The sequence below is a fragment of the Dunckerocampus dactyliophorus genome, chromosome 19 (genome assembly GCF_027744805.1).
Source record: "Dunckerocampus dactyliophorus isolate RoL2022-P2 chromosome 19, RoL_Ddac_1.1, whole genome shotgun sequence".
In the NCBI taxonomy this organism is placed as follows: domain Eukaryota; kingdom Metazoa; phylum Chordata; class Actinopteri; order Syngnathiformes; family Syngnathidae; genus Dunckerocampus; species Dunckerocampus dactyliophorus.
This window is the reverse complement of record NC_072837.1, coordinates 17,972,943-17,993,033: the sequence shown is the minus strand read 5'-3', so window position 1 is coordinate 17,993,033 and position 20,091 is coordinate 17,972,943. Positions and strand designations below refer to the sequence as shown.

The window sequence follows — 20,091 nt, the reverse complement described above, 5'->3', positions numbered from 1 at the left end:
CTGCAAGTACAAAAGCTCATATTTCATTTTGCCGCTTTTTTTTTTTCTTTCTTTCTTTTAAATGGACCGGGCCTCACTTGTGGGACTTGTGGAGCTCCAGAATCTTCTCCTCCATCTCTTTGCTCTGATTGGGGGCAAAAGTCAGCTGGCTGATGTAGTCCAGAGGACGAGGTTGGTCGGGTTCGTAGTCACCCAATTCTGCCTGCAGACCCAGCAGGAGGGGAAAATCACACACGATGCACGTTGACGCATGTAGACGTCCACATGTACTATACCTGCAGTGTGTACGAGCCCAGCAGAGCGTGAGTGACAAAGGAGCAGGGGAGTCGACCTGACGCCACATCTTCACGTAGCTGCAGACACAACAGGTACCTTGACAAGGAGACGTCTGAGAGTTATTTCATGCAAATGCTTACCAGACACGAGGTCATGTTATTGGTTGTAGGAAAGAGGGGAAAGAGACACAAGGTTATTATGGCAAGAAGATCAAAAGGTGCAACTGCAAATGCATGCTCGTTCGGAGTGTCACAATATTTCGCGAGATGTGACAGGATTTGTAGTTCAGAAAAAATGTCATAATTAATAAAAACTTCATAAAACTTCATTTTGTCAGCCTCCATATATTCTGTTTTCCTCTCCTCCAAGCAGAAGGGAAGCACGCTCACTCTGCGTATTGGTTCAGCACCCGAATGCTTCACAGAATAACAGCGTCAATGAGAGTGAGACCTCTTGTTAGCCATACAGTTGCTTTGTCTCTGGGGGGACGCGGGGACGCTATTGCACACACACGCACACATACGCACACACACTGCAGTAGCCTCATGAGGAGTAATGCAATGTAATGTACTAGAAAATTAGGAGGAAAAAAGATGATTGCAAAGCCAAATGCCACAGCCCCCGTACGGGAATATTTATACTGAGAAAAGCCTGCCCATCAACATGAACAAAGCCAGTATGCCAAATTAGTTCGAATTAATGTTAAAATTCCGGCTTGTCTCGTTCCCATGATCTCGTGCATCATCCCGTCTCGTGACACCCCCAATGCTTGTAGATAACCACAATGTATCCCACACATCAGCCGCTACTTGTTTGTTTATGATGCTGCACATTGTAGATGTGCAATAAACACAATAAAACTACTACTACTATTGTAGGGAATAATAAATAACAACTATGTTAACTCTAAACACGGAAGTTTAGCAATCTTGTACAAAACAAGTGCCCCAAGGCACGTTGGGACGCCGCAAGCAATCCAAACGACAGGAGTGATGGTGGCTCTCAGCACCTTTTTCTCAATAGTTGCTCAACGCACATGTTAAGATTTAACATAGTTGTTTATTATCCTTCACTAGTAGTACTACAGTCAGGTCCATAAATTTTGGGACAGTGACATAATTATTATTTTTTGGGGTCTAAACACCACCTCCGTGGATTTGAAATGAAATGGACAAGATGTACTTAACGGCAGACTTTCAGCTTTAATTTGAGGATATTTACATCAAAATCAGGTGAATTACAACAGTACATTACAAAAGTAATGGGACAATTGGCTGCTCATCTGTTCCAAGTCCAGATGTGCGTTATTCCCTCATTATCCCATTGCTATTTGCATTTGGAATCTATTGCTGTCAACTCTCAATATGATCTCAATGTGATCTAAAACATAACCACCTCATCAGTGAAGCATGGCGTTGGTAGGGTCATGGCATGGGCATGTATGCATAAAAAAGCATACTGCGAAAGCAACCAAAGACTTTTTTTACGTCAAAAAAGTTGAATGTTATGCAGTCAATCACCAGACCTGAATCCGACTGAGCATGCATTTCACTTACTGAAGACAAAAGTGAAGGGAAAATGCCCCAAGAACTAGTAGGAACTAAGACAGTTGCACTAGAGGCCTGGTGAAGCATCACCAGGGATGAAACCCAACGTCTGGTGATGTATATGCCTTTCAGACTTCGGGCTGTAATGGACAGCAAAGGATTTGCAACAGAGTATTAAAAAGGGAAAGTTTGATTTATGATCATTAATTTGTCCCATTAGCCGTACAGTGGTCAAGGGGTTAGCATGTTGGCCAAACAGTCAGGAGATCGGGAAGACCTGGGTTCCAATCTCCGCTGGGCATCTTTGTGTGGAGTTTGCATGTTCTCCCTGTAAGTGTGTGGGTTTTCTCCGGGTACTCCGGTTTCCTCCCACATCCAAAAACATGCATGTTAGGTTAATTGGAGACTCTAAATTGTCCATAGGTATGAATGATTGATTGTCTATATGTTCCCTGTGGTTGGCTGGCGACCAGTCCAGGGTGTACCCTGCCTCTCGCCCGAAGTCAGCTAGGATAGGCTCCAGCATACCCCTGTAACCCAAATTAGGATAAGCGGCATAGAAAATGGATGGATGGAATTTGTCCCATTACTTTTGGTTCCTTAAAAAGTGGGAGGCTGCTATACAAACTATTGTAATTCCTACATCATTCACTTGATAGATAGATGCACTATCGAAAGTGTCCTTACTGCCTCCATCACTGTTTGGTACGGTAACTGTACAACACGCGATAGGAAGGTGATCAAGACCTCACAGAACATTGTTGGGGCAGCCCTCCCCTCACTGCAAGACATTTATAAAACTAGAGTCCTACGAAGAACACACAACCTCATCAAGGACAGCACACATCCACAACACTCATTATTCACACTCCTACCGTCAGGCAGACGCTACAGGAGTTTGAAGTCCAGGACCACAAGGCTGGCAAACAGCTTTTACCCACAGGCCATCAGGCTTCTCAACGAAGCACTCACACACGCCGCACGCAACACACGCACACACTCATAGCACTTTATTATTTATTTGTATTAATGTCTCTTCTGTTGTTGTTGCTTAATTTATTGGTATTTATGTTTCTGATGTTCTTATACATTTTCTTGTGTTTTTCTTTCTTTTTCTGGGAGAATGAACAGAACAAGAATTTCATTGCATAGCAGAACCACCAGTTTTACTGTGCATATGACAATAAAACTCTTGAATCTTGAATCTTGATTTTAATGGAAATACCCTCAAATTAAAGCTGAAAGTCAGCGTTTAAAGTACATCTTGTTCATTTCATTTCAAATCTGTTGTGGTGGTGTTTAGAGACAAAAAATGAGAATCGTATGGCTGCCCCAATGTTTATGGACCTGACAGTAGTAGTACTGCCATGTGTCATACGTGTTATACTTGTTGTACTGTTGTTTACAATCAACTCCATTAATGATGCAGTTTGTTTCCAACATTGGTTCTGTTGCTGCTGCTATGTGGTCAAAGAGCGCTACATTTTTCTTTCCACTTTCTCATGCGCACCAAACCATGACTAAAGTTTGAAAATGATATACCGTATTCAAATTTCGTGAGCAATCCTCCTTCCACTTTATAGAGAAATAAATGTCCCTAATGCTATAATTAGAGACTGCAGTATGTATATGTAGCATTAAAGCTGTTGAACATCAAAGGTGTAATATGAAATCAAAATCTCCTAACAAAAAGAAAGTAGTAGTATCATTCAGTCTAATAACGACACCAACCTGCGCTCCTCCTCCTGGGAGGCCCCAGCCCACCTCATTTGGCAGGGGATCAAACGGTAGCAGCGGTGCATTGCTTGTTGTGTAATTTTTTTCGGACAACCTTACAGTTCATCCACTATACAGCAATCCCAAAGTCAGTTACATAACAGCTACACTTGCGCGTTAGTAAATTGTTTCCCGCGTCCGCCCGCCAACCTTTGCGGAGGAATTCATTAACTAAATGGGGGTTTTGAAGAGAATGACGGCATTCAAGCAACCCCCTCCCAGGTGGGGGGGGTCATCTATGTGCAGCTGGCGGCGGTGCCGGTTCTGGATCCTGGTTACGAGAGGAAAGTCTTTGACAACGGCAAGAATAATAAAGCAGCGGGGCGGACACTCGCTGACAAGGAGGCTTAAGTGGCTTTTCAGCGGGCAAACACTGTGCCTCTAAAGACCAGTTTAAGACCTGTTTAATGACTATTTATCATCACTTAGGAGATAAAACTAAGTCGCATGTTCCAAATCAAGTCAACGCTTACATACTTCTAGTGTGGAATAGGCAGTTAGTCACCCTGCGTTGTTTCTTTTGATGCTCAAAACCTGCCAAGGCTTTTGGCACGGATCAATACCCTAATTGAGCATAAATCACTAACCAGTGTGCGTGGGTTTGATGTAGTGTTATGTTTACCTTGTGATGTCTTCAGACAGCAGCGAGGGGTCAGGTGGGTAAAACTTGACGTTGAATGCAAACTGCCAGTTGTTACCTACAGAGAGGGAAGTGATACAAAGTCAACCACAGAACGGGAAAAGACAGGGGGATCGGTCACGGGAAATCTCTGAGATTTTTGTGTGATTGGGGTCGTTTCCATCCATCTGGCCTCATTCCACCCATCCTGCCTCCTCCCATCTGTGTGTGTGTTTCGGTGGGTTGGAGCGAGGGCAAAGAGCAGCTTTTAGACGCCGCTAAGCCTGATGCGTCTCGCACGCAAGCATCAACACAAACAAACACGTGGTGCGTCCGGTATTGCGTAACCAAAAGTGCAATCTTCAGTGTAGTCAGAAACAAAGATACAGCCAGCGGAAAACAGATCTAGTCTACAAATGTTCCCAAAGATAAAAATCAGTTCCAGGGTCAAATCTTTACCACCATAAAACATTCATTGACTTTTTAGCAGTCTTACAAGTGTAAAAATAAGCTAAACATGATTAAACCTTAAAACATTAAATGGGCCTCACAGCTTTTTATGTTTTCGACAAGTGATGTTAGACAAAAGTATTGGGACATGGTTGAAGACCAACTTACAGCCTTTTGAATGGGATTCCGGTAAGTACAGGGACGTTCCTATGCACATTCTTGTCTCGTTACTCGGGTTGGGCATTTATCCGATACCAGTACTTAAACAAAGACCGAAACCGGTACTAAAAAAAATGGAAAATATACACGTTTTGTTTTTATTTTTTAATGGAATTTTGTGACACACGAGTTGAACAAAATAGTAATTTAAATAATTTAAAAAATAATAAATATAATAATCTAATAATTAAAATAATACTAATAAATAAAATCATATAAATATAAATAACCTAAGTAATAAATTCAACAGTATCAAATAAACTCCACACCAAATTAATGTAATTATCATTGCGAAGACAGCAGCAATGCAAAACAAAAAAATATGCAAGATTTGACACTGCAGTGCTTTAAGTGCATACATTCCACACACTTTGAGCAGAAATGGATAGTTAATGCATCATTCTGGGGACCTGCTTGTTGATGTTCAAAATTATGTTGTTTGTGAATGCACCTGGCTCGCCGCGAGTGTGATTGGTGTGGAGACGAGTGAGAGTTGACCACGTTCAAACTGAGCGCTGCTGTTTGTGTGTTAAGGCTGGGTTATACTTTCCACTCGAACGAGCCGCGCGGAAATCCGTTCGAGAGACCATGTGTGACTTTATACTCCGTGTGGCGTCTGCTCCCAAACTTGCGTGTCTACTTCTTGAAGAAGAGGAAGAAAAGGAAAAGGAAGAGAAGGTGGTCCACTCGTCCTTTGAATAGGAGTGCTGCAATGGCAGCTCGTCAGGGACTTGTACCCCAGCAGGAGAAGGTGCTTACAAAAGGCATGCTGAACACGGCAAAATACAATAAAAAACAAACAACTTGACTTAAAACACAACTTGTTTCAGTGTTTCTTTATGCTTAAACTACTGTGCGTCAGGGTAGGCTGCCTCATATAACTGCCGGTATTTCTGTACTTCAGCTGCGAGGATCCCCTGCTCGCCTGTCATTTTTTTCTGCGTGTCTGCTTCCGCGTAGTTACAAAAATGTGGAGGTGTTTTCCACATGAAAAGGGCCGCTCAAGGGGGTGCGAGTGCGATGTAATTTGTCCACACGGACCTCGCGGATGCGGAAAGCATAAAACAGGCTTGAAACAGTCTTTAGGTCGGCAGTAAGGTTTAAAAAGAGTTCGTGGGGTTATGGTGTTACGACCTTCAAGCACTGGTTGCATTTGGCTGACTCTGCATTCATTTAGCATCCAAATGAGGTGCAGACAACCGTATACTTCGGTACAGTTTTGCAAAACAGCTGCAAAAAGCATAAGAAAAAGCAAAGAAAAAAACGCTTTAATCGTTTCTGTGATGCTCGCTGAGCCAAACTCTCATGAGGTACCTTGAGGTCTTCTTGTCTTGGGATTTTTGCCTGCATGACGGGGTTTTGGGCGTATTGCTCTAATTTTGAGGTTCCACTTCAAAGTGCTCACTTTCAGTTGGAGATTTCATTGGTTTGGCAGTATATCAGCTTCATGAGGTTCTCTCGTGCGCTGGAATCCCTTTACTACCGCACGCTGCAAATTAGCTTCTTGCTGCTTTAGGCAAAAATCACACATTTTTCACAGTGAGGTGTATAGACAGTCAGGAAAAAGTTCCGCGGATAAACTTACGCAGTGTGGGGTGTCAGTGGACTGCAATTAAGTGCAGAACGGTGTCAAACCTGCCATTTTGGTGGTGTGCATAAAACCGAAGTGTGCAGAGTTGACACATGGACACACCCACGTATGGCCACACACATACAGGTATTCTAAAACGACACTTTCTGAGCTAAAATAGTACCTTTTCACAGCACCTTCCACTTGACACTGTCTGTACAGTATACACAGTGATGACAATATTTGTTAAAAAAGCAAACTTACTGCGGATCTGTCTCTTGATTTCCTTGGTGGAATCCAACCAACACTGAAAGCAAAGGGCAGAGAGTGAGATATTTTACAGTCACACTGTGTGTACCTTTTTTTATGTAAAAGGCAAAAAAACCCACCTTCTGCTCATGGTGGTCCTTGTAAGTCAGACCAAAGTAGTCTTTCTCCAGCAGATTAAGATGCTCGCACACCTTGAAGAATAAGAACAGGCCCTTGGCACGTTTCTGTTGGCCAGGAAGAAACAAATCATTAATCAATACATACACATAAGGTGACTTAAATGTGCACATTTACGTTAGCCAGAAAGAAGGAAAAAAATTCAAAAATATTAATTAAAAAAATGTTTAAACAAATCATTCATGAATACATAAAAATCAATCGATAATAATAGACAATAGACAAAAATAATAAAATAACAAGAAGACAGAAGGCTGAGAGATATTAATAAAAAATTAATAATAAATAAATAAATAACATATACAATTATATTATATATTATGTAAAAAAAAAATAACAAAAAATAAATATATTAATGAAATAAAAATATTTAGTATAAATAATAATAAAATAGCCAGAAAACAGAAGGCTGAGAGATAGTAATAAAAAATTAGATATACTGTATATACTATATTAATTATAAAATAATATGAATTATTATAATTATTATTAAAGTACACTGAGATTTTCCTACATTGTTTTAACAGTAATTAATAGCGCCCAAGTAGATTCCTTACAGGTCATTCCAATGCTGCCCACAGGCATCATATCTGTACTTTGATATAATATGCTGTGATAATCCACAGTTGAAGGCCGCACGGTGGCCTGTTGGGGCATCTCTGTGTGGAGTTTGCATTTTCTCCAGGTACTCCGGTTTCCTCCCACATTCCAAAAACATGCGTGTTAGGTGAATTGGCGACTCTAAATTGTCCATAGGTATGAATGTGAGTGTGAATGGTTGTTTGTCTATATGTGCCCTGCCATTGGCTGGCCACCAGCCCAGGGTGTACCCTGCCTCTCGCCCGAAGTCAACTGGGATAGGTTCCAGCATACCCCCGAGACCCTAATGAGGATAAGCGGCATAGAAAATGAATGGATGGAATCTACAGTTCATTTGTGAGGGAACTGTTATCAAATGTTATCAAAGGCAAAATGTCACATTGACAAAATGCAACGTTTTAGCCAAGTAAAATCAATAAAATGACCATTGGCGTTTATTTACTCAACTGCAGACATGACCAGGCATCAAAATCAGAGAGGCCTTTACTTAGACAAATGCATTTGTAATGATAATACTTGTGTTTGATTATGATATGCTGCAATACACTGTACATTATTAACTTTTACAGTCCACAGTTCCATTTCTGCATTCTTTGTGCATTTAAATTTCAGAGGCGGCTGTTACCATAATGCAAAATATCGTGGTGCCAAAATGCAATGCTTTAGCATGATTATGAATTCAGGGCAACATAGTTTCTACTCGTATGCGCCGCTCACTTCCTGTCCAAAGTGTCTCTCCATCAATGCATCTCTGTCTCCTCCATATTTGCTTGAAGACTCTCTTTCAGAGGGGACACATTCCATCAACTGTAACCATAAAATCCTCCACACTGAGCAATGACAATGACATTTAGCACACATCCATGCTGCGCGCGTGCGCACACACGCACGCACACACACACACACACAGGCACACAGAGAGGCTATGGTGACCTTTACACAGGCAGGTCAGACAGCGAGGGTGGGGAAAAAAAGGGGAAAAAGAATGAAATAATGAAATCTCCCAGTCATACAGTGTGTGCACAGACACGCACACAAGCACACGCACGCACACACAGCAAGAGAGAAATGCATACCACAGAGAGACTTTCAAGACGGTCAGTGCAGCGTGCTGAAAGCGGAGGGAATGGGAATAAAAGACTGCCTTTTTTCCAGTAGAAAACATCTGCGGTATGTTCTTCTACTCTGCAGAGCGCACGAGTGCCTTTTCATATGCAACCCTGCTGTGTGGTTGAATTCAAGCATGAGTGTGCGACCTTTGGGCGAGACTGAGTTTGTGCCGACGTGCCTTCGAGCTGGTCATACGACCATTGCTGAACGCGCGGACAACCTCCATCAATGAAGTTTTGCGGTTTCTTACATCAGGCACATTCCCCATGCTAGTCAAGTAACACTTAAACCACTGGCATTTATTCACTCAACTACAGAGAGTACCTGGCATCCTTTAGGGGTGGCTGTTAACTACTTGGGAAGTCTTTATTTAGATATTAGAACATTATATAGATAGATAGATGACATACTGTAGATATTAGAACACATTGTATGTTTAGAATGTATAGATATCCATCAATTTCTTTCATTTCATTTTCCTGGTTACTGTCGTTTGTCCCGCATGGAATCAATTCTCTCCAAATTAAACGTCAGCTGTCAGGTGTTATCATGTCAGAGTAATGGAATGTAAGCAACCAAGGGGCATCACCTATTATGTTTTTTTATTATTATGTTTTGTTATTATTAAGGCTGTCAAATGATTACAAATGTTTTTAATCCGCTTAATCACAGTTTTCAAATTAATTAACTCATTCAATCGATTTGAGCCATTTTTCAAAAGACAACCCCTTCAGCACCGGCCATTTCCGACGATTTTGACTGATCTTTCTAGGCACACCGAATATTGTGTTGTATGGCTATATAAACATGGAACCTACCAAGAAAAAGATTGGACTCCCGTCTTTCATCAGGAAAAAAAGTTTGTTTCTACCTTTTTTCCGTTCTTTAGTAATCAGCAGTAGAGCATAGGTAAGTTTTAGGAAAATATCAGTTCCTGACTAGAAAAGGGAGAAAATCAGCTTTTTGTGAAAAGGTACATTTCAAGCAAAACTTTCACTTTGACATAAATATATTTTGCTTTGTGACAGCTGAGATATCTAAACAACTACACCAACATAAACAACACACAAAGGGGTGGTTCTACATCAAAATAACAATTTATTTACAAATATAACACCATGAACTGTTTACAGTTTTCACATTTGGAACTTAACTATGCGTGTGCATGTGTCCACGCGTGCATGCATTAAAATTGCTCTACAATGTGTAGCCTTCTGCACGCTACACTCCTCCACGCTCTCTCACTTCCTCCTTCCTGTGATGTGTGATTTTTCAGTTCACATGATCGCTGTCGAGCTCTTATCAAACGCACTTCGTTTTTATGGCTTAAAATTGCTCTGAACTGAAATGCGTTAGCAGAGAGTTGCGTCATCACCTCTTTTATCTCTCATGCAAAAAAATGGAAAAGACGTATAAATACGATCGGCCGTTTGGGATTAAAGTACGTCTTTGGTATTGAATGAATTAAGCACCATTTGCAACTGTATGTGAAGTATGCCCTTTTTACTGTATTTTATGATCAAAAAGGCACATGACAGGACACAATTTTACATATTTGTATGTATTAACAGCTCCAAATGAACTGAATATTTAAATCGTGCTAAACATAGCACACGTCCCTAGTCTCTTCAGCACAACATTGGAATCGTGCTTTAACTGTGTTATGAGGCATTGAGGGGTTGTGTTCAAAGACACCATGTAACTTTGTAAAGTTGAATTCTTTTGCTTTTGCTTTTGAGTGTAGATGGGATTTCTGAGCATACTTACAGTAAATGCAGCAAATTGTACTTCCGCATTAACAGTAACAAAGTGAGTGTTAATAATATCCAATTAGTGTTTTTATTTGTATTTCTGTTTATTTAGGCCACACATACATGCATAATAACGATGTTGTTGTGATGTTCGGACTATCAGTGAATGCACCTCGCTGTCGTGTAGTGACAATGAGGAAGTGTCGTTCCGAGGAGGCCTACAGATTAGTTTGTGAGTTGGAGATACACATATGGTGTTGGATTGCACTGCTGTTGATGTGTTCAGGTCAGAATAAAGTTATAAAAGAGCACCAGATTCTGCTACACCGTGCCTCGTCTGTCGTCATAACACAGAGGGGTGGCTTCACAAAATTTTAACCTAATTAGCAAAATAAATTAGTGACCGCCGTTAACGCGCTACTTTTGACAGCTCTAGTTATTATTTGGTGTGTAATCGAGTGGAGGCCATTACTGCATGAAGCAATTGCCGAGGAAAATGCTTTGCAGCCTTTAGTTGGTAAGCATAGCAGATGAATGATAAGTCAGAGAACCACCAGTGATAGGACAGTAGAAAGTGGTGTGTGTGTGTGTGTGTGTGTGTGTGGGTGTGTGTGTGTGTGTGTGTGTGTGTGTGCGTGCATGTGCATGTGTGCGTGTTGGAGGCCTGCTAGACAAAATAAAAAAAGTTTAATTTCTGGAATGCATTGTGCATCTCTCCCTCTGCTAGCCTTGCCATGCCACTGTGTGGATGGATGGATGCCTGTGTGTGTGTTTGAGACAATAGCAGTTGTTGCAGTATCAGCGTTATCTGTCGGGAGGACAAAGCCGTGTCTGTTCAAACAACGGTAAACGCTGGGGCGTCGGCACACTGTACTTTTGGAAAATGGCTTTGAGAGCCTTCAGTTGAAATAAAACAATAATATCATGTGTCCCGAGAGACTGACTGTGAGCATAAAACGTGATAAAACTATCGTCTCCCTCATGTGGCTGTCAATTTTGAAGTTTTCATGACGTCGTGGAGGAACAAACGCCTTCCCCGGGCTTTGCTACACATCTTAAAATAAAGGTTTGCCAACTAGCCATCATTACGTGGCAGCTGTATGTTAGATCGTGTGGTTTTTGTCTAGCGAACAGGCTAACCAAACATGATGTTGCTGTTGAAATGTGAGTGTAATGTTAGCACTGTAACTCACAAAGCTACGCTAGTGTTGCTAAAGCTTGTGTCCCCCTGCCCCACTCTGTAATGTTCCTAAAAGCACTTTTAAGATGTCCAAATTCCAGCATGAAGGTTCACACACTTCTAATACACCCTCTCTTGAGACTTACAGAATATGGGACAAATACTGTATAGTATTATATTATAATAAACTGAGTAAACAGCCATTATCAATGTAAATGTGCTCTACATACAAAAGTCGAAAAGGCTCTGGTGCATGTGCTTAGTGGAGAGTAGCAGATGTAAAAACTAATCTTGTAGGGACCCCCAACCCCAATCCAAGCCCCCACATAATCTTCTAAATGTGTGTGTTGTGCTCTCCAGACAAGCCCCCTCACCCAGCACCATACCCTGCTGCATTTATCCCCTCAGAACCCACCCAAACAATGGAAGTGGCCACTTCTACAATAAGTCAGAAAGTTGAAAGACCTCCCACGTGCACAAACACACACATGCTAGATCTTATTAGTGCCGACATCATTGAAGAAGAGGCTCTCACGTGTACCGACTGCACTGACTGACTGACAAATATGTAAGAGAAAATGCATTTCGGAAGTGCCTTCTCACTGCTCTGCTCTCTCCCTCTGCATGCGTGTGATAACAGCGCTCTTTAAACATCTATTTTATACGCTTTTTGCAAAACATAACCTGGTAAAAAGAGCAGAATATGAAACTGACCTATGTATACAAGACAAAAGATGGCATTTTGGTTTGGAATATTTGAGTTACGTCACGTAATATGTTACAAAAGTGCATTTGACGAGCTTTTTGTTTATTCTAAGATGGTAAATACAACAGAATATAAAAATAACCTATGTGTTCAACCCAGCAGACCCCATTTTGATTTGTAATATCTCCGTTATCTCACGTAAATGTCACAAAAGTGCTTTAAAAGTATATTTGACAGGCTTTTTGTATAATCTAAGATGGCAAACATAACAGACAATAAAAATAACCTACATATTCAACCCAGCAGAGGGCATTTGGTTTGGAAAACTTGAGTTATGTACACAAAAGTGCTTCAAAAGTGTATTTGACAAGCTTTTGGGACAAGCCAGCGCTGGCAAATATAACAGAAAACAAAACTAACTTACGTATTCAACCCAGCAGAGGTCATTTTGGTAAACAGGTCACAAAAGCTGTCTAATCACGTCCCTATTTTATGCATATGTTCTTTACTGTACATCCTTTGGTCACATGACAGAATTACCAATGTGAACGCTAAGAGAATCGCACCAAGTATGTTTTTGTTTCGATCCAGAGTATCGCAGCACAAGTGTGAACATACTTCAGTGGAGTACAGTATATTCAAAGCAATGTAACGCTACACTGTGTTGTGATGAGTCTCACCTCCACCTCGCAGGTGAAGTCCGACCCGTCCAGCAGGGTCACGTGACACACCACCAGCTTCATCTTGTTCTTCCTCACCAAACGGAGCGGCGACTGGAAAATGAAAGTTTGGCCTTGGCCTCCCTCCTTTTCTACCTCCTCCTTCTTCTTCTCCTCCTTAGCTCCTTCTTTAGTCGTTTCCTCTGTCCCCTCTAGACTTTTCTGGGCGCTTTCCACTTTTCCTTCCCCGGCAGGCTGACAGAGCACAAGGAAAACAAGAAAAGATGGATGAGAGTCTTCTCAGCACGTCCTTCTCGTGTCTGTGTCTGCTTCTACAAGAGTGCTGGCGTATGTTTTTGGCTCGCTGGCTGAGCAGTTGATGTCACAGGGTGGGCCTGGGTGGTTTATTGTGACCACTGGATGGAACACAACAGTCCAAGAGTGGGTGTCTTGTCCGGCAAATATGTGTGAACACAACACAAGCACTCCTTTTGACCTCTTTGGTGCTTATATCTTTTCATCTGCACAAAGACCAATCTGTCTGTGAGTGTTGCATACCTTCCCTCAGTACTGGTTTCACTTGTGGTTTTGCACTGCGCCTGTTGCAAAATGCACGCCATGCAGTAATAATTGTTGCCACTCAAAGCCACAAACGTCTTGTTTTTACACTTTAATATGGTGGCACATTAAATGCCATAATCCCAGGTAATGGTCAAGCTTTGTGGGATTTCTCCCGGCAGATTTGAAACCCTGCAATGCCGCTAATAAACCCCTAGCCTTCTTATTTAGCGTATGAGCTTCATTGATCTCTCAGCACCAAAGTGCGAGATAAATAACGGGACAGGATTATACTGTATATACAGGATTTCTTGTATTAACAGCTCCAAATGAACTGATAACGTAAATCAAGCTAAAAGACAGCACACGTATGAAAGTCTATTTGCCTATCACAGGTCACTTTAAGAGTAGCACAACATTTGAACCACACGTTAACCACGTTATTATGAGCCATGAGGGCTGCGTTCAAAGACACCACATCATTTAAGTTGAATTCGCATGTTTTCAGTGTCTTTTCTGGGATTTCCGAGTATACTCAAACGCGGCAAATTGTACTTCCGTAGTAAGAGTTACACTAGTGAGTTTCCTTTGTCTTTCTGTTTATTTAGACCACACAAAGATGTTATTGTGACTTTTGGGGTGTCCTTGAATGCACCACCTTGAAAACGCTATACAGTATTAAGACTTTCAAGCACCCATAGGAACCCAAGGTAAAGTATTTATTTAGGAGTATACCAGAGGTATATACTGAAACATCCACTTTATTTTACGCTTGGTAAACCAATCCATGTTATGTATATTTAAGGAAACATTTTAAAATGTTTTTTTCTACACTATATTATTGTGAATCTTTTTTTATTCCGACTTACTTTTTCTGAATATTTATTCTCGTAATTGTTTTTAAAATTTTTCTTGTTTAACTATTTCTAGAATGTGCCGAGGGCCATTAAAAAAACAGCTGAGCGCTGCAAATGGCCCCCGGGCCACACTTTGGACACCCCTGCACTATGCTGTGCATACACGCAATATGGTCGTACCTCTGTGTCGGCGCTCGCGTTGGAGTGAGACTCTTTTTCCTTCACTTGCTGCTGCTGTGGACCGACCGCTTCCTTCTCTTCTACTTCCTCTGCGTGCCCGTTGACCTCTGGGATGTGCGCTTCCTCCTGGCTCACCTTGATGGTAGGCTCCTCTGTGGGTGGGACCTCCTTGGTTGGGGAGGTCTGTACAGAGCGTCATTTTGGATGTGACACCAACACATTGTAAAATAAAGTAGACATGCATGCGCACCTGGCTTTGAGACTTCTGCTTCTTAAACCATGTTGGCAGGTAGCGAGTGATTCCTTTGCCCTCTTTCTCCTTCTCCTTCTCTGTCTGCCTCTCCTCTCCCTCGGTGGCGGCCACTTCCTGGGTCCCCTCTGTGGTCTTCTCCGATTGGTCGAGCTGGACAGCTGACTTTTCCTCCGCGTTCTCCTTCACCTCCGTCTCGGAGCCTGCCTCTGTTGTCATGGCAACACGTCAAACCTAAGGAGGCACAGGGGGAGGAATAAGGAGGCGGGTTTTGAAAATAAAAATATAGAATAAATCAATTATTCAACATATATAAATCAAAAACATCTTAATTAAATAATTATTAAAATCAAAAAATGTATTTAAAAAAATAATAACGTAACACATTATTAGCATAACATACATGTTATTTAAAAATAAATAAATCAAGGGAAAATTGTTATGAATCATTAATTTTAGTGTATTTATGATCATTAAAAACTGCTAAAAGGTGTCCTGTTTGTTTGGTTACTTAAAGCAACAACATTATTTTTTCACAGCACTCCAACTTAACATTTTAATATACGGAATCTTTTATAAATGAGACACCTCTTAACATCGCACAAGGCAGGAAAAAAAATTAGGGGCACTACTCAGTTCTGTAGTCACGTGGAGGAAAACACGCAGTTGTTTCAATATTTGGGTGGTTGAAAAAGAATAATGCATGACCTTTGGGCTGAAGCACTGGCACGTAAAGGACAATAATTGCTTAACAACACGGCAAAAACGGGAGAATTCCTGGATTGTCACCTTCACTGGTTTTACCCTGCAGCTGTGGCTAACGCACGCAAACGCGTATCAACCTAAATATCTACGGCAGTTCTGTGCACTGGAGACGGACACGTTTGGACAGTCAGCACACACGTCAGACGTGACGTTGTTCTTCAAGAGGGGAGGGCAGCGAGGGGCGCCCACCTGAGAGTCTCTGCATGCTTTTGTCCACATAATTATGTGTGTGCGTGACTGTGTGTGCAAACAGACAGCTTCGAGGCAGAGGATTAAAGCATGATTCACCTCCTATTAAGCCATTATTATCATCATCATCAACTGTCCTTTCAAGTCTTCTAAATGCAACCCCACCTGTCACTCTCCTTACAACGGTCTGTGTAGTCACTTATGGTCATCTTACCAGTCATTTTTTACTCTGATTCTGCAAGTTCACCATCACTGTGAGGTAAAAAAAAAACACAGTCAGAGCAGCCGGAAGGGCACAGTAATAAAAATAGAATAGGTCCCCTTCTGCATGATTGGCTAATAAGGCATGGGGGGGGGGGGTTCATATATGAAAGTGTGTGTGTGTGCGTGTGTGTGCTTGCATTGAGAAACGATCTAACAATGGAGTAAAACAAGTACCAGGACATCGAGAAGACCTGGATTTGAATCTTCGCTCGGGCACCTCTTTGTGGAGTTTGCATGTTCTCCCCATGCATGTGTGGGTTGTCTCCGGGTGCTCCGGTTTCCTCCCACATTTCAAAAACAGCATATTAAGTTTAGGTTAAGTGGCGACTCTAAATTGTCCATAGGTATGAATGTGAGTGTGAATGGTTGTTTGTCTATATGTGCCCTGCCACTGGCTGGCGACCAGTCCAGGGTGTACCCTGCCTCTCGCTCAAAGTCAGCTGGGATAGGCTCCAGCATACCCCCGCAACCCTAATGTGGATAAGCGGCATAGAAAATAGATGGACTCCTATTTTTCTATGCGGTTTTGGCCGTAGGTTTTTGCTTTTGGAAAACTCCAGCCAGGGTAAAGATTTTGGAAAATTCCGGCTTCAGTGTATGTACCGTCACATATGTCCCAGGTGTTGAGACAGATGCACAGAGTGAATCCCCTTGTCATCCAGCCTGATTGGTAGAGAGAGAGAAGGACAACAAACACGCATGCACATGTCAACACATCGAAGCCGGCAAAATTATCGAGATTGCCTTTATTTATCGTGTGGTTAATTGATTTATTGATTACTGTGGCAGGCCTAGTCTTGAGCGATACAATGAACAACACTTCACAGCATGGCAGTGATAATCAACATCTGCTACATTTGAATAAAAAGCATATCTTTAATACATTTTCAGTTTTAATGCAATTTCTTATTTGAAATGTTGCTGACAAATGTTAAATAAACTACTGAAAAGTAAGGCTACTTCGCTAACAGTCCACATGTACAGTATGTTCTCCTGCGAATCGCCATGTTTGTTGTTGTGCAGTCTGTGGAAATGATGTCATCGACGCTTCTGATTGCTCGTGACAGCCTATGAATGCGTATTTTAAAAAAAGCCACTGTGTGGACAGAGATTTATTTGACACCGGAGAGGGGCGTTTGTGAAAATATCCGTGTTCATGTGGACATGGCCTGAGTTGGCAACATCGATCCCTCCTGCCCCGTCCTCTTATTCTCTGGTAGCCCAGGTGCATTTTAATGTCTTTATGCACCAAATCTATTTAAATGAATATGTGGGAAACACTGAATGTTATAGCCGACATGCTGTTTGCCATGTCTACAGGATGTGTTAAATGCAAAGAACAATATTTACATAGACAAACGACACTCATTAAACAATAAAGTTTTCATTGGAGAGCATTTGCGGTTCTGCGGTATGCATCTGTCAGGCTGCAGAGTGCATGAATATAAGCCCATAATTTAGCTAATGGCACTACCGCAACATTATATATGCCTGTAAAATGTAATGGGATTCAATAGCTGTTTTCACATGGAAAGCATGCATGGTGGAATACACAAATTTGTGGTTGTAAACACCTCTCAGTGTGATGCAGGGCAAAACACAGAAATAAACGGACATAATGGCGATGCCTACTCAACTGTGCAGATGTACATAATGAAGTGTTCTTGCATGTTTTTCACGTGAAAGGGGTGAAAACTTGTCAAAACATGCGATTATGTTCTGACAAATACACCACGAGGCAGGAGTTGGACTGACTTGAAATTTCTCACACAGCGCTACAAAACACCCACTGTAACTTTAGGGTGTGAAGCCCCATCGCCACGAAATTTGTAGTCACAGTCACATAGTAGTAGCAGTCACTATGTAGTCACATAGTCACAGAAAATAAGCCATTTAAGACATCAATAAGTCTCATGCTAGTGTGTGTTTTAACAAATGTATTCCGGATGTGCGGACAGGAAGTGACGTTGGGAATTCAGAGTTCAGCTGGAGTACAACAACACAACAGTAGCTCGTGTTATTATTATGATGATGATGACTATTATTATGGTCATGTTATTATTGTGCCTGTTGTGAGATGAATAATTACAAAATAATAAAATCCTTAGTTGGCGATCAAGTCTGTTGTGTGTTACTAGTGACACCTAGTGGCCAGTGTAGACTATATTACATTAATGTCTTGTATTGCCTTAAACCAGGAGTCACCAACCCATCGATCGCAAAGCTACTTATCCATCTTTGGGACTTTGCCGGACGATTGTGAGAATGTTAGAAAAAAATGTATTGTTACATTAGTGCTCTCCCATCCCGGAGAGTGACCAACATGCACGCATTTTGACCGCTGAACAACACCATACGCCTCGCCGCCCTCCAGGCAGCACCCTGCAAGTTCCAGTGAAGATAGACAGAGCGCAGCAATGTGCCTGAGCACACAACGGTTACAGTTAAACAAAATAACATTTAAAAAACAGCAAAAATGGTAAAAATAGCGCAAATGCACAATGAGAAAGAGTTGAAAGGTTGAATAATAACACAAAGCTTTGTATTTAGAGACAAAGCTTTGAATATCTTGCGTAAATGGGGGTATATCTTGCGCAGGTTCATAGCTGAGACCAGGGACCTTGGCTTCAAAAAGGTTGGTGACCACTGCCTTAAAAGTATTGCTAAACTATTATAACATTTAGAACATTTTTATGCTTCACAATGCTTAACTTGGGCCAAAAATATGTAATTTGCTTACATGTGCATTTTTTTCAAATAATATGCTACATTCAACCACGAAACAGTCATTTATTCATTATTTTTTGAAAACCCGCAATAGAGTGAGGGACGACTAATCTTCTGCCGCGCACCATGCTGTAACTATTTCTCAAGTGAGTCTCGTGTTTATGGGCCAAAATTCAGTTTTGGGAGCGCGTATGTCAACACGAGACGGCGTAAACCGGGGACCACCTAGAATTGTCCACAAGTCATCAATAGGGGTGTCACAGGATGTCATGAGATTAAAACAGGACAAGACTTCTTGTGTGCACGAGGCCTGGGATGATAATAAATAAATTAATTAATCACACAATAAATGAAAATTAACCCAATTTTGCCAGCCTCAGTATGTTGCCATGTGCATGTGAGTCTGTTTTCCTCGTCCCCCGCCTCCACACAGGCAGGAAGAGGGTTCTCACTGCGTACCGGATTCAGCACTTGGGCGCGTTTGCTTCATAGAACAACAGCATGAACGGAGTGAGGGCTTTTGTCAGTTATACAGTCTCTTTGTCTCGGCGGGTGGAGGCGGGGCCGCTAGCATACATACAGAGTGTAGTCTGGTGAGGACAAATGAAAGGCAACGTAGTAGAAATGAAATTAATAGATATTTTAAATATTTTTCATCGCACTTTTCTGAATAGTAATGTTAAAGTATCGTCTCATCTTCTTCTCATAGACCCAATGTTGTGTATCGTCGAGTATCTCGTGACACCCCTAATTTTGACCACAAACCGTAAGGGACGACACAGCTGTCACTCACAGTTGAGCCAATGTTACAACTGCAGGTACAAGTAAGAAAACGGGCTTGTTACTGCCTACTTCCTGCAGTCCTGCAGTCGCCACTTTTTGAGAGATATGTTGGAATCAGGCGTGCATCTTTTTGCAAGATGTAGGTCATGGCCACTTTAGCATTGCTTTACACTTGCTTGGCCTTTATTGTGATTGAAAAAAAAAAACTCGAGGACCCTTGCTCTTTCCACCTCAAAACGTTCTAACACAACTTTATCTCTTCCATCCTCTGCAGTGTAGCAACCTCTTTCTCCCGTTTTTACTAAATCTCTGCTGCACTTGACACAATCCCTCTCTTCCGGGGGCCTCTTTTCAATCCCCCTCCAATCGACCGCTCACATTATCTCACTCCCCACCACCCCACCCCCACAACTTCCCCTGTTCACTTGTCTTCCCACAGTCCATATAAACAATGGTGGTGACACTATTATGGCATGTATACACACACGCACGGTGACCGTTTTATGGCAGTAAAATTGTGGAGTTGATGCATTCGTTAAGTTGCATTCATGAATAGCTACAACTGCAGCTTCCCTCATCCAGTTGCATTGATGTCAAGGTTTCACGGT

The 20,091-nt window shown here is 41.7% G+C and overlaps 1 protein-coding gene across 20 annotated transcripts in view; it reads right to left on the bottom strand.

Moving 5' to 3' along the window:
• Positions 1-20,091, bottom strand: part of epb41l2 (erythrocyte membrane protein band 4.1 like 2) — a 64,951-nt gene that overhangs the window by 25,854 nt on the left and 19,006 nt on the right. For 18 of the 20 annotated variants that reach the window (XM_054761246.1, XM_054761259.1, XM_054761247.1 and 15 more), the window contains 8 exons: positions 14,756-14,989; positions 14,506-14,688; positions 12,932-13,165; positions 6,847-6,951; positions 6,722-6,764; positions 4,222-4,297; positions 276-372; positions 78-202 (listed from right to left, as the gene is read on the bottom strand). In XM_054761246.1, coding sequence (XP_054617221.1) covers positions 78-202; positions 276-372; positions 4,222-4,297; positions 6,722-6,764; positions 6,847-6,951; positions 12,932-13,165; positions 14,506-14,688; positions 14,756-14,974 — 1,082 coding nt within the window. In that variant the 5' untranslated portion in view covers positions 14,975-14,989. Of the gene's footprint in view, positions 1-77; positions 203-275; positions 373-4,221; positions 4,298-6,721; positions 6,765-6,846; positions 6,952-12,931; positions 13,166-14,505; positions 14,689-14,755; positions 14,990-15,923; positions 15,962-16,576; positions 19,869-20,091 lie in introns of those variants that run through there. The other 2 variants (XM_054761245.1, XM_054761248.1) reach the window with 2 other exon arrangements.